At 53.4% G+C, this 12924-nt stretch overlaps 1 protein-coding gene across 3 annotated transcripts in view; it reads right to left on the reverse strand.

Annotated features, from left to right (window-relative positions):
* The window catches only part of LOC129858538 (catenin alpha-1-like), a 295543-nt gene that overhangs the window by 111624 nt on the left and 170995 nt on the right, over window positions 1-12924 (reverse strand). For all 3 annotated transcript variants that reach the window (XM_055927845.1, XM_055927844.1, XM_055927846.1), the window contains 3 exons: window positions 8973-9129; window positions 6114-6314; window positions 1018-1169 (listed from right to left, as the gene is read on the reverse strand). In XM_055927845.1, the coding sequence (XP_055783820.1) occupies window positions 1018-1169; window positions 6114-6314; window positions 8973-9129 (510 nt within the window). The remainder of the gene's footprint in view (window positions 1-1017; window positions 1170-6113; window positions 6315-8972; window positions 9130-12924) is intronic.

Genomic DNA, 12924 nt, shown 5'->3' on the forward strand with positions numbered 1-12924 from the left:
AGAGAGTGATAAACGGTGTTCAGTTTGTCTGACAGTCCTTCATGATCTGTGGGGTCTGTGTGTGTCACACGGCTTGAACCGGTGTCCTGTGTATATATATATATATCTGCTGTAACAGTGTGTTGTTAAGGCCGATCTAAACCAACAGTCCAGATCAGAGTTGCAGGGTTGAATTGTTAAAGACTATTTCCTATAACTCTATGCATTTCGCCACGGCTAATGCTGTGTTCTTTTGTTCAAACATAATGGCATCAATATTGCTAAATGCATTGTTTGTGGAATTTACAGTTATCCCTGACTGTCTAGATACAGATATTAGGTCCCAAATTAAATTAATTTCCCAAAATAATAAGACTGAACCAGAGTTAGACTCCTAAGAAGCCAGGCTTCTCATTAGTTTACTGTATTTGGAAGTAATTTACTGCCTAAAAAAGGGTTTAAATGTGAAAAAAATATATAAATCGTTTCCTGATCTTTCTTAAATCTCTCAGATATAAGACAGACAGAACTTCCTTTAGATCGTTTTTTGGGACCATGTGTTTTTCCCATGTCTGAATCTTTTATTCAATGCATTTCTACAGGTTAACAGCAGTAAGGCCAAATCGTCGTGGTTCATTAAATAACGTAGTAATAAAGAAGAGAGCAGAGCATCGGCTATTTGAGATCACGTACGGGCCAGCTCGCACGGACAGGCAAACCATCATTACACTGGTGCACATCGTACGGAGGACAATAAAAAGGCCACTTAACCGTGCAGTTTTGTCACACAACATAACGACACAGACGTCTCAAGGTTTTGAGGGAGCGTACAACTGGCATGCTGACTGCAGCAACGTCCAACCAGAGCTGTTGCCAGAGAATTGAATGTTCCAATTCTCTACCATAAGCCATTTAAGTGAAAGAGAAAAAAATAGTGCACGGTGTCATTAGTGTGTAGACTCATTTGATTATGACAACAGTGCCGTAAAGGAGAGTTAGGGCTCATTAAATAGTGCACTACGTAGTGTCTACACTCACCCTGATCATCAGCACGGCCTTGCGGATGTCGCGGACTCCATCGTAGACCAGACGAGAGGCATCGATGAACTCGTTCTCGTCAACGGGGAGGGTGGGGTTGGCACTCAGAGCCTCTACCGCTGCCTCCACCTGCTCTGTGAACCTGGGCATGACTAGAGGAAGAGGTGGGAGAAAGAAGGGATGTCAAGCAAATGTAGAATGCAAAACAGCAGAATGACAGGTCTCAATGTATCACAAAACGATACTGGTCGCCCACGGCTAAGAGGCTACCCAGCCCACGGCTAAGAGGCTACCCAGCCCACGGCTAAGAGGCTACCCAGCCCACGGCTAAGAGGCTACCCAGCCCACGGCTAAGAGGCTACCCAGCCCACGGCTAAGAGGCTACCCAGCCCACGGCTAAGAGGCTACCCAGCCCACGGCTAAGAGGCTACCCAGCCCACGGCTAAGAGGCTACCCAGCCCACGGCTAAGAGGCTACCCAGCCCACGGCTAAGAGGCTACCCAGCCCACGGCTAAGAGGCTACCCAGCCCACGGCTAAGAGGCTACCCAGCCCACGGCTAAGATGCTACCCAGCCCACGGCTAAGATGCTACCCAGCCCACAGCTAAGATGCTACCCAGCCCACGGCTAAGATGCTACCCAGCCCACAGCTCCATAGTGATCATAAAGACCAAAAGCAGGAAGCCGAGTACCTGTCATCTCCAGCTCAGTCTGGGTGAGCAGCAGCACATTACCTAATCCAGAATTTATTTTTTATTTATCCTTTAACAAGGCAAGTCAGTTTAAGAACAAATTCTTATTTACAATGACGGCCTACCGGGGAACAGTGGGTTAACTGCCTTGTTCAGGGGCAGAATGACAGATTCTTACCTCGTCGCCTCGGGGATTTGATCTAGCAACCTTTCGGTTACTGGCCCAACGCCCTAACCACTAGGCTACCCAGATAACAGAATATGGCGAACACTCTCTTTAAAAAAATTTTTTTAAAGCACTGCACTATATAGGACTTGGGACTCAACCCCGGTGCGCAGGGAGCTTCCTCAACCCTCGTGCGCAGGGAGCTTCCTCAACCCTGGTGCGCAGGGAGCTTCCTCAACCCTGGTGCGCAGGGAGCTTCCTCAACCCTGGTGCGCAGGGAGCTTCCTCAACCCCGGTGCGCAGGGAGCTTCCTCAACCCCGGTGCGCAGGGAGCTTCCTCAACCCCAGTGCGCAGGGAGCTTCCTCAACCCCAGTGCGCAGGGAGCTTCCTCAACCCCAGTGCGCAGGGAGCTTCCTCAACCCCAGTGCGCAGGGAGCTTCCTCAACCCCAGTGCGCAGGGAGCTTCCTCAACCCCAGTGCGCAGGGAGCTTCCTCAACCCCAGTGCGCAGGGAGCTTCCTCAACTCTAGTGCGCAGGGAGCTTCCTCAACTCTAGTGCGCAGGGAGCTTCCTCAACTCTAGTGCGCAGGGAGCTTCCTCAACTCTAGTGCGCAGGGAGCTTCCTCAACTCTAGTGCGCAGGGAGCTTCCTCAACTCTAGTGCGCAGGGAGCTTCCTCAAATCTAGTGCGCAGGGAGCTTCCTCAACTCTAGTGCGCAGGGAGCTTCCTCAACTCTAGTGCGCAGGGAGCTTCCTCAACTCTAGTGCGCAGGGAGCTTCCTCAACTCTAGTGCGCAGGGAGCTTCCTCAACTCTAGTGCGCAGGGAGCTTCCTCAACTCTAGTGCGCAGGGAGCTTCCTCAACTCTAGTGCGCAGGGAGCTTCCTCAACTCTAGTGCGCAGGGAGCTTCCTCAACTCTAGTGCGCAGGGAGCTTCCTCAACTCTAGTGCGCAGGGAGCTTCCTCAACTCTAGTGCGCAGGGAGCTTCCTCAACTCTAGTGCGCAGGGAGCTTCCTCAACTCTAGTGCGCAGGGAGCTTCCTCAACTCTAGTGCGCAGGGAGCTTCCTCAACTCTAGTGCGCAGGGAGCTTCCTCAACTCTAGTGCGCAGGGAGCTTCCTCAACTCTAGTGCGCAGGGAGCTTCCTCAACCCCAGTGTGCAGGGAGCTTCCTCAACCCTAGTGTGCAGGGAGCTTCCTCAACCCTAGTGTGCAGGGAGCTTCCTCAGAGCTGTGGTGCCTCAGTCCCCCTCAAATCATCCATTTGATACAGACCATCAAAGGGTGCTATTACATAAACCAATACACAGAGTCACACACACACACGAGGCCTCCACTTTTGCAATGAATATCAATGAGGTCCTTTCTATAGAGCATAACTAGCTAAACTCTGCCGTCCTAACGGTGGTTTAGATCCTGAGAAACAAACCAGACAGGCCGTTCAATAGTTAATGAAGGCCAAGCTAGCTGTAGTGATTACATAAAGCTTTTATGGAGGGGAACGTTTGGGAGGAGAGGGAACAGGGGAGGAGAGCAGGAGAGGTGATGAGGAGAGAGCAGGAGAGGGGATGAGGAGAGAGCAGGAGAGGTGATGAGGAGAGAGCAGGAGAGGGGATGAGGAGAGAGCAGGAGAGGGGATGAGGAGAGAGCAGGAGAGGGGATGAGGAGAGAGCAGGAGAGGGATGAGGAGAGGGCAGGAGAGGTGATGAGGAGAGAGCAGGAGAGGGTGGAGGAGAGAGCAGGAGAGGGTGGAGGAGAGAGCAGGAGAGGGGCGAGGAGAGAGCAGGAGAGGGGCGAGGAGAGAGCAGGAGAGGGGCGAGGAGAGAGCAGGAGAGGGGCGAGGAGAGAGCAGGAGAGGGGCGAGGAGAGAGCAGGAGAGGGGCGAGGAGAGAGCAGGAGAGGGGCGAGGAGAGAGCAGGAGAGGGGCGAGGAGAGAGCAGGAGAGGGGCGAGGAGAGAGCAGGAGAGGGGCGAGGAGAGAGCAGGAGAGGGGCGAGGAGAGAGCAGGAGAGGGGCGAGGAGAGAGCAGGAGAGGGGCGAGGAGAGAGCAGGAGAGGGGCGAGGAGAGAGCAGGAGAGGGGCGAGGAGAGAGCAGGAGAGGGGCGAGGAGAGAGCAGGAGAGGGGCGAGGAGAGAGCAGGAGAGGGTGGAGGAGAGAGCAGGAGAGGGTGGAGGAGAGAGCAGGAGAGGTGGTGAGGAGAAAGCAGGAGAGGGGTGAGGAGAAAGCAGGAGAGGGATGAGGAGAGAGCAGGAGAGGTGATGAGGAGAGAGCAGGAGAGGTGATGAGGAGAGAGCAGGAGAGGTGATGAGGAGAGAGCAGGAGAGGTGTGAGGAGAGTGCAGGAGAGGGGTGAGGAGAGAGCAGGAGAGGGGTGAGGAGAGAGCAGGAGAGGGGTGAGGAGAGAGCAGGAGAGGGGTGAGGAGAGAGCAGGAGAGGGGTGAGGAGAGAGCAGGAGAGGGGTGAGGAGAGAGCAGGAGAGGGGTGAGGAGAGAGCAGGAGAGGGGTGAGGAGAGAGCAAGAGAGGGGTGAGGAGAGAGAAGGAGAGGGGGGAGGAGAGAGCAGGAGAGGGGGGAGGAGAGAGCAGGAGAGGTATGAGAAGAGGGCAGGAGAGGTATGAGAAGAGGGCAGGAGAGGGGTGAGGAGAGAGCAGGAGAGGAATGAGGAGAGAGCAGGAGAGGGGTGAGGAGAGATCAGGAGAGGGGTGAGGATAGAGCAGGAGAGGGGTGAGGATAGAGCAGGAGAGGGGATGAGGAGAGAGCAGGAGAGGGGTGAGGAGAGAGCGGGAGAGGGGAGAGGAGAGAGCAGGAGAGGGGGGAGGAGAGAGCAGGAGAGGGGATGAGGAGAGAGCAGGAGAGGTGATGAGGAGAGAGCAGGAGAGGTGATGAGGAGAGAGCAGGAGAGGTGATGAGGAGAGAGCAGGAGAGGTGATGAGGAGAGAGCAGGAGAGGTGATGAGGAGAGGGCAGGAGAGGTGATGAGGAGAGAGCAGGAGAGGGTGGAGGAGAGAGCAGGAGAGGGATGAGGAGAGAGCAGGAGAGGGGATGAGGAGAGAGCAGGAGAGGTGATGAGGAGAGAGCAGGAGAGGTGATGAGGAGAGAGCAGGAGAGGTGATGAGGAGAGAGCAGGAGAGGGGTGAGGAGAGAGCAGGAGAGGGGTGAGGAGAGAGCAGGAGAGGGGTGAGGAGAGAGCAGGAGAGGGGTGAGGAGAGAGCAGGAGAGGGGTGAGGAGAGAGCAAGAGAGGGGTGAGGAGAGAGCAGGAGAGGGGGGAGGAGAGAGCAGGAGAGGGGGGAGGAGAGAGCAGGAGAGGAATGAGAAGAGGGCAGGAGAGGGGTGAGGAGAGAGCAGGAGAGGAATGAGGAGAGAGCAGGAGAGGGGTGAGGAGAGATCAGGAGAGGGGGGAGGAGAGAGCAGGAGAGGGGATGAGGAGAGAGCAGGAGAGGGGATGAGGAGAGAGCAGGAGAGGGGATGAGGAGAGGGCAGGAGAGGGGATGAGGAGAGAGCAGGAGAGGGTGGAGGAGAGGGCAGGAGAGGGTGGAGGAGAGGGCAGGAGAGGGTGGAGGAGAGGGCAGGAGAGGGTGGAGGAGAGGGCAGGAGAGGGTGGAGGAGAGGGCAGGAGAGGGTGGAGGAGAGAGCAGGAGAGGTGATGAGGAGAGAGCAGGAGAGGGTGGAGGAGAGGGCAGGAGAGGGTGGAGGAGAGGGCAGGAGAGGGTGGAGGAGAGGGCAGGAGAGGGTGGAGGAGAGAGCAGGAGAGGTGATGAGGAGAGAGCAGGAGAGGGTGGAGGAGAGGGCAGGAGAGGGTGGAGGAGAGAGCAGGAGAGGGTGGAGGAGAGAGCAGGAGAGGGTGGAGGAGAGGGCAGGAGAGGGGTGAGGAGAGAGCAGGAGAGGTGATGAGGAGAGAGCAGGAGAGGGTGGAGGAGAGGGCAGGAGAGGGTGGAGGAGAGAGCAGGAGAGGGTGGAGGAGAGAGCAGGAGAGGGTGGAGGAGAGGGCAGGAGAGGGTGGAGGAGAGAGCAGGAGAGGGTGGAGGAGAGAGCAGGAGAGGGTGGAGGAGAGGGCAGGAGAGGGTGGAGGAGAGGGCAGGAGAGGGTGGAGGAGAGAGCAGGAGAGGACCCTCCCTCTCTATCTATGATAACTGTACCACCGGTATAGACAGAGACAACCAGCAGAGAGAGACACATGTTACCTGTGTTAGTGACTAGCAGAGAGATGTTACCTGTGTTAGTGAGTAGCAGGGAGACAGATGTTACCTGTGTTAGTGAGTAGCTTGGTGGCCTCCAGAACCTTCTCTGTGTAGACTCCAGGCTCGTAGTTGTCCATCTCACATGTGACCACGTGGACCACTCTGGCAGCGCGGCCACGGATGGCGCCGGCCGTACGATCCAACCCGTCCACATCCTTCTCCTGCAGCGCTATCACACACTTGTTGACATCCTCCAGAATGTGGTTCTCTGGAAGAGAAGGATCACCCCATGTTTATTCATGGAGAGACTACTAGAAACATACGGCTTGACAGAAACGGGGTTCTGAGTCTCTACTCCTACAGAACAAACAGCAAAAGAAACAGGAAGTGTCATGGGTAAACTAACTCCCTAGCTCGCTGACGATCCTACGGAAACTATTTGTTTGAAGGAAAGTCTTCCAGACGAGCTGTTTTCTCCCTCTTCATGTCAGACAAGACGAGGTATATTTTTTTGTTTACTTGGTTAGCTACACACTCCCGTAACAAGGACACGGACCTGTGAGACAGGAAGTCCCGAGTCCCAAATGGAACCTTGTTCCTTATATAGTGCACTACCCAGCGTACGGGCTGCCATTTGGGCCTCGTCAGAGCGTGTCCTTGGTTTGGGGAGGTGAGAGGAGTCCCTGTACTTACGGCCCAGCTAGCTCAACGCTTCATCACAACCTGACCAGCAGATTGAACCCCTCGTCTCGACATACATCAGGGCTCCACAATGACCTGTTTTTAATTTGACAAGGAGCACGTCTAAGTTGAAAATGTAGGCTCACACAAAGAGAACAAGGAACAAATATGTCAGATATTACTGCTAGAATACATCATTGTTCTCGGCTTACTGGCGCTCGTAAATAAAAACTCAGGAAAACATTTATTGGCGCACATCGGTGTTAAATGGTCGCACTGTAGAGACCTGTACGTGACAGGATGTCAATTCTCTCAGCACCCAGCAGTCCCAAATAGTACCCCTTCCCCTACATAGTGAACTAGTTTTGTCCAGAGCTGTTTGAGCTTCCCTAGAGGCTCTGACCAACAGTAGTGCACTACGTAGGGAATAGGGCTCATGTAGTGCACTACGTAGGGAATATGGCTCTGGTCAAAAGTAGTGCACTACATAGGGCTCTGGTCAAAAGTAGTGCACTACATAGGGCTCTGGTCAAAAGTAGTGCACTACATAGGGCTCTGGTCAAAAGTAGTGCACTACATAGGGCTCTGGTCAAAAGTAGTGCACTACATAGGGAATATGGCTCTGTTCAAAAGTAGTGCACTATATAGGGAATAGGACAGCTAGAGACAGGAGGCCAGGTATTAAACAGTGTCTAACAGCTAGAGACAGGAGGCCAGGTATTAAACAGTGTCTAACAGCTATAGACAGGAGGCCAGGTATTAAACAGTGTCTAACAGCTACAGACAGGAAGCCAGGTATTAAACAGTGTCTAACAGCTACAGACAGGAAGCCAGGTATTAAACAGTGTCTAACAGCTACAGACAGGAAGCCAGGTATTAAACAGTGTCTAACAGCTACAGACAGGAGGCCAGGTATTAAACAGTGTCTAACAGCTATAGACAGGAGGCCAGGTATTAAACAGTGTCTAACAGCTACAGACAGGAAGCCAGGTATTAAACAGTGTCTAACAGCTACAGACAGGAAGCCAGGTATTAAACAGTGTCTAACAGCTACAGACAGGAAGCCAGGTATTAAACAGTGTCTAACAGCTACAGACAGGAGGCCAGGTATTAAACAGTGTCTAACAGCTACAGACAGGAGGCCAGGTATTAAACAGTGTCTAACAGCTACAGACAGGAGGCTAATTAAGACTCTCCTTCCTCACCAGAGGTGTATTTACGAGGAACCTAATGGACGCTAACGGGGAGGCACTACCAGAACTTGTCCAAAAACAAATGCTTTTTTGATTGCATAGCGTTATGCTACAGTGTCCAAGTAAGACTCGTAGAACCCTATATAATATAGATTTTTTTGCCTGATTCCATTTTTCCTCCAAATTTGGGAAAATAGGTTTTTTCTCCGTTTTGTTTTTCCAGGTCTCCGTTTTCACTTTATGGATAAACTCCAGGGGATCGAATAAGTCCACAACAAAGATTAAACCACATTTGAAGGTCTAGGATTTTTTTTTTTTTGAAATATAGTTGCATTGCGCACCTAGCAAGAGGCTAACGTTTAGTGTAGTCTAATACCCGACTGGTTTGATGAAAATAATCCTATAATTTTGCCAGCTAAATATAGGCTACGTTGTAGTTAATTCATTGATAAGGTTTTTGCCAGAATACTGTTAAAATCTTCGTCAACAGCGACACAAAGTTGTATCTACAAGCACAGTCCCTCTAGACGGGGGGAATTCAACGTTGCCTCTTCAGAAAGTTGCAGGAAAAATACAAATCACTTACGCAGTCTGTCTCATGTCTTATGATGAATTTGGGCAAATGAATTAATTTTCACTAGATTTAGTCGATTCCTTACTAATAAGTTCAATACATTTGGTTTTAATGTCTGGATTCAGTGATTCCATTTGATAGGCCCTACTCTCTCTCTGATCACTTCCTGGTTCAGTTTTCCACCTCTCTAGCGTCGACAGCTAACAGGAGAACTACACTGGGGTGTTGCTTTCAGCTGCTACGCGGAAAGAGTCACTTAAACTTGGGCGTGAAACCATGCATCAAACTCCTGACAACAATAGAACCAGAGACTAAATTCTACGCTGAACAAAACTAACTTTGACCATATATAATATAAATATTACATTTTGTAAAGTACTTTTCATTAAACAAGAATATTCTCAAAGTGAATGTGTACTGGCATGGACATGCAAATTAGATGAAGCCTGTAAAGAAAGCTCCGCCCCCTCCTACTCACCAGACACACAGAGGAAGTCGTCGATGCTGGTGATGTCATCGACGGCGTCGGTGAGGACGCGGACCTGTTTCTCCCAGGAGTCTTTGAAGAGGTCCATGTTGTCCTGAGCAACCTTGCTGTTGGGCTTGGCAGCTAGAGCCAGCGCTGCATTAATCACCTGTTACAGAGCAATCACACCAATTACTACAGCAGGTAGATTACAAACATGACACTTCCTTATACATCACACACACACACACAGAGAGACCGACACACAGAGAGACCGGCACACAGAGAGACCGACACACAGAGAGACCGACACACAGAGAGACCGACACACAGAGAGACCAAGGGTTCACCCCCCACCCACTGTGTTTTGGCAGGGTTTACCCCCCACCCACTGTGTTTTGGCAGGGTTTACCCCCCACCCACTGTGTTTTGGCAACAGTATTCACTAATTGATGAGTAGGAGAGATTCACTGGGAAAAGGGTGAATGAGGAACAGCTTGTTTTCTTGGGGAAATGCATGTGGTGAGATTCAAGCTGAGGATGAATGGGAGTCATTAGGTGCGAGGCAGGATAGAGGTGCGAGAGAGAGAGAGAGAGAGAGAGAGAGAGAGAGAGAGAGAGAGAGAGAGAGAGGCAGGATAGAGGTGAGAGAGAGAGCGAGGCAGGATAGAGGTGAGAGAGAGAGAGAGCGAGGCAGGATAGAGGTGAGAGAGAGAGAGAGCGAGGCAGGATAGAGGTGAGAGAGAGAGAGAGCGAGGCAGGATAGAGGTGAGAGAGAGAGAGAGCGAGGCAGGATAGAGGTGAGAGAGAGAGAGAGCGAGGCAGGATAGAGGTGAGAGAGAGAGAGAGCGAGGCAGGATAGAGGTGAGAGAGAGAGAGAGCGAGGCAGGATAGAGGTGAGAGAGAGAGAGAGCGAGGCAGGATAGAGGTGAGAGAGAGAGAGAGCGAGGCAGGATAGAGGTGAGAGAGAGAGAGCGAGGCAGGATAGAGGTGAGAGAGAGAAAGAGCGAGGCAGGATAGAGGTGAGAGAGAGAAAGAGCGAGGCAGGATAGAGGTGAGAGAGAGAGAGAGAGAGGTGCGAGAGAGAGCGAGGCAGGATAGGGCGAGAGTGAGAGGTAGCGAGACGGGAGAGGGCGGGAATCAGAGAGGGAGAGGGGCAGAGATAGGCAGACTGGTAAGGAGAGAGTTGGCAGGGCGGGGACAGAGTTTGAGGGACAAGGCTGAATATAGATGTAATATTATGGGTGGGCAGCCATGGCATGGTTTTATTATGGCATGGCATGGTTATGGCATGGCATGGTTTTATTATGGCATGGCATGGTTATGGCATGGCATGGTTTTATTATGGCATGGCATGGTTATGGCATGGCATGGTTTTATTATGGCATGGCATGGTTATGGCATGGCATGGTTTTATTATGGCATGGCATGGTTATGGCATGGCATGGTTTTATTATGGCATGGCATGGTTATGCCATGGCATGGTTTTATTATGGCATGGCATGGTTATGCCATGGCATGGTTTTATTATGGCATGGCATGGTTATGGCATGGCATGGTTTTATTATGGCATGGCATGGTTATGGCATGGCATGGTTTTATTATGGCATGGCATGGTTATGCCATGGCATGGTTTTATTATGGCATGGCATGGTTATGGCATGGCATGGTTTTATTATGGCATGGCATGGTTATGGCATGGCATGGTTTTATTATGGCATGGCATGGTTATGCCATGGCATGGTTTTATTATGGCATGGCATGGTTATGGCATGGCATGGTTTTATTATGGCATGGCATGGTTATGGCATGGCATGGTTTTATTATGGCATGGCATGGTTATGGCATGGCATGGTTTTATTATGGCATGGCATGGTTATGGCATGGTTTTATTATTTATCCAGTTAAGCAGGAGAATTGTAGAACTCTATTTCAGGACAGGACTAATGGTGTAGCTGGATGAGGGACTTGGCTGACAGCGTTGGGAGCGTAAGGAGGAGGAGGGGCGGGGGTTGGCAAGGTGAACCAGCACCTCAAGGTCAACCAGCACCTCAAGGTCAACCAGCACCTCAAGGTCAACCAGCAGCTCAAGGTCAACCAGCAGCTCAAGGTCAACCAGCACCTCAAGGTCAACCAGCACCTCAAGGTCAACCAGCACCTCAAGGTCAACCAGCAGCTCAAGGTCAACCAGCACCTCAAGGTCAACCAGCACCTCAAGGTCAACCAGCACCTCAAGGTCAACCAGCACCTCAAGGTCAACCAGCACCTCAAGGTCAACCAGCACCTCAAGGTCAACCAGCACCTGATGAGATCTCATCTGACACCCAGGATCCTTCCAACTCAAATTCCCATAAACCAGCTCTGCAAATGTTATGTCAAAATACGTACCAACTATCGTCATTACAGTCGTTACGCACCATATGGACTTCCGAAGGTCTGAATTAAAATGTAAATCAATTATCTTTCAGGATACTGTCCCGCTGCTGAACCGGCCCACGTGCCCCGCCGCTGAACCGGCCCACCCGCCCCGCCGCTGAACCGGCCGGCCCACCCGCCCCGCCGCTGAACCGGCCGCCCCGCCCCGCCGCTGAACCGGCCGCCCCGCCGCTGAACCGGCCGCCCCGCCGCTGAACCGGCCGCCCCGCCGCTGAACCGGCCGCCCCGCCGCTGAACCGGCCGCCCCGCCCCGCCGCTGAACCGGCCCGCCGCTGAACCGGCCGCCCCGCCGCTGAACCGGCCGCCCCGCCCCGCCGCTGAACCGGCCCGCCGCTGAACCGGCCGCCCCGCCCCGCCGCTGAACCGGCCGCCCCGCCCCGCCGCTGAACCGGCCGCCCCGCCCCGCCGCTGAACCGGCCGCCCCGCCCCTGAACCGGCCGCCCCGCCCCGCCGCTGAACCGGCCGACCCGCCCCGCCGCTGAACCGGCCGCCCCGCCCCGCCGCTGAACCGGCCGACCCGCCCTGCTGCTGGCAGTAATGAGTGATTTAATTGGAGGTGCTGAAGGTGGATTTAATTTAGATACATGGGGGGGGGGGGGGGGGGGGGGAGTAAACGCTGTGCGTAACGGTAATGACGAAAGTTGCTCTGCAAAACTCAATATTTTGACATAACGTTGGGCAATCTGGTTAATGGGGCCGCTTCTGAAAGTCAGATGAGATCCTGTCTCAACTGGAAGCAGGAAGGGCTGTAGGTCGGATGGAAATGAAGGTTGGCAGAGTAGCTATGATTCCCAAACCAACCCTTAGCCTCCAGGCACTGGAGGTTTCAGCAATATGACTGGTAGACTTAAAGGCTGGTGTGGTGGGGGGTTGGTTAGCTGTAGGGCTGGCACAGCTGAGGGGAGAGAAGGGGCCTTTAAGGTGTTAAGTGTTGGCAGGGATGTGGGAAGAGGGATGGGGTGGGAATGGGGGGCTGGAAGTGTGAAGTGTTGGCAGCTTGACAGGGCTATGGGGCTGGAGAGAGAGGAGAGAGAGGAGAGCGAGAGAGCGAGAGAGCGAGAGAGGAGAGTAGAGAGCGGAGAGAGCAGAGAGCGAGAGAGGAGAGAGCGAGAGAGGAGAGAGCGAGAGAGCAGAGAGCGAGAGAGCAGAGAGCGAGAGAGGAGAGAGCGCGAGAGGAGAGAGCGCGAGAGGAGAGAGCGCGAGAGGAGAGAGCGCGAGCGCGAGAGGAGAGAGCGCGAGCGAGAGAGGAGAGAGCGCGAGCGAGAGAGGAGAGAGAGCGGAGAGAGAGCGGAGAGAGGAGAGAGGAGAGAGCGCGAGAGAGGAGAGAGGAGAGAGGAGAGAGGAGAGAGAGGAGAGAGGAGAGAGCGGAGAGAGGAGAGGAGAGAGAGCGCGAGAGAGGAGAGAGAGGAGAGGAGAGAGAGCGCGAGAGAGGAGAGAGAGCGAGAGCGCGAGAGAGCGCGAGAGAGCGCGAGAGAGGGCGAGAGAGGGCGAGAGAGGGCGAGAGAGGGCGAGAGAGGGCGAGAGAGGG

This window comes from Salvelinus fontinalis, chromosome 6, assembly GCF_029448725.1.
Source record: "Salvelinus fontinalis isolate EN_2023a chromosome 6, ASM2944872v1, whole genome shotgun sequence".
NCBI lineage: Eukaryota > Metazoa > Chordata > Actinopteri > Salmoniformes > Salmonidae > Salvelinus > Salvelinus fontinalis.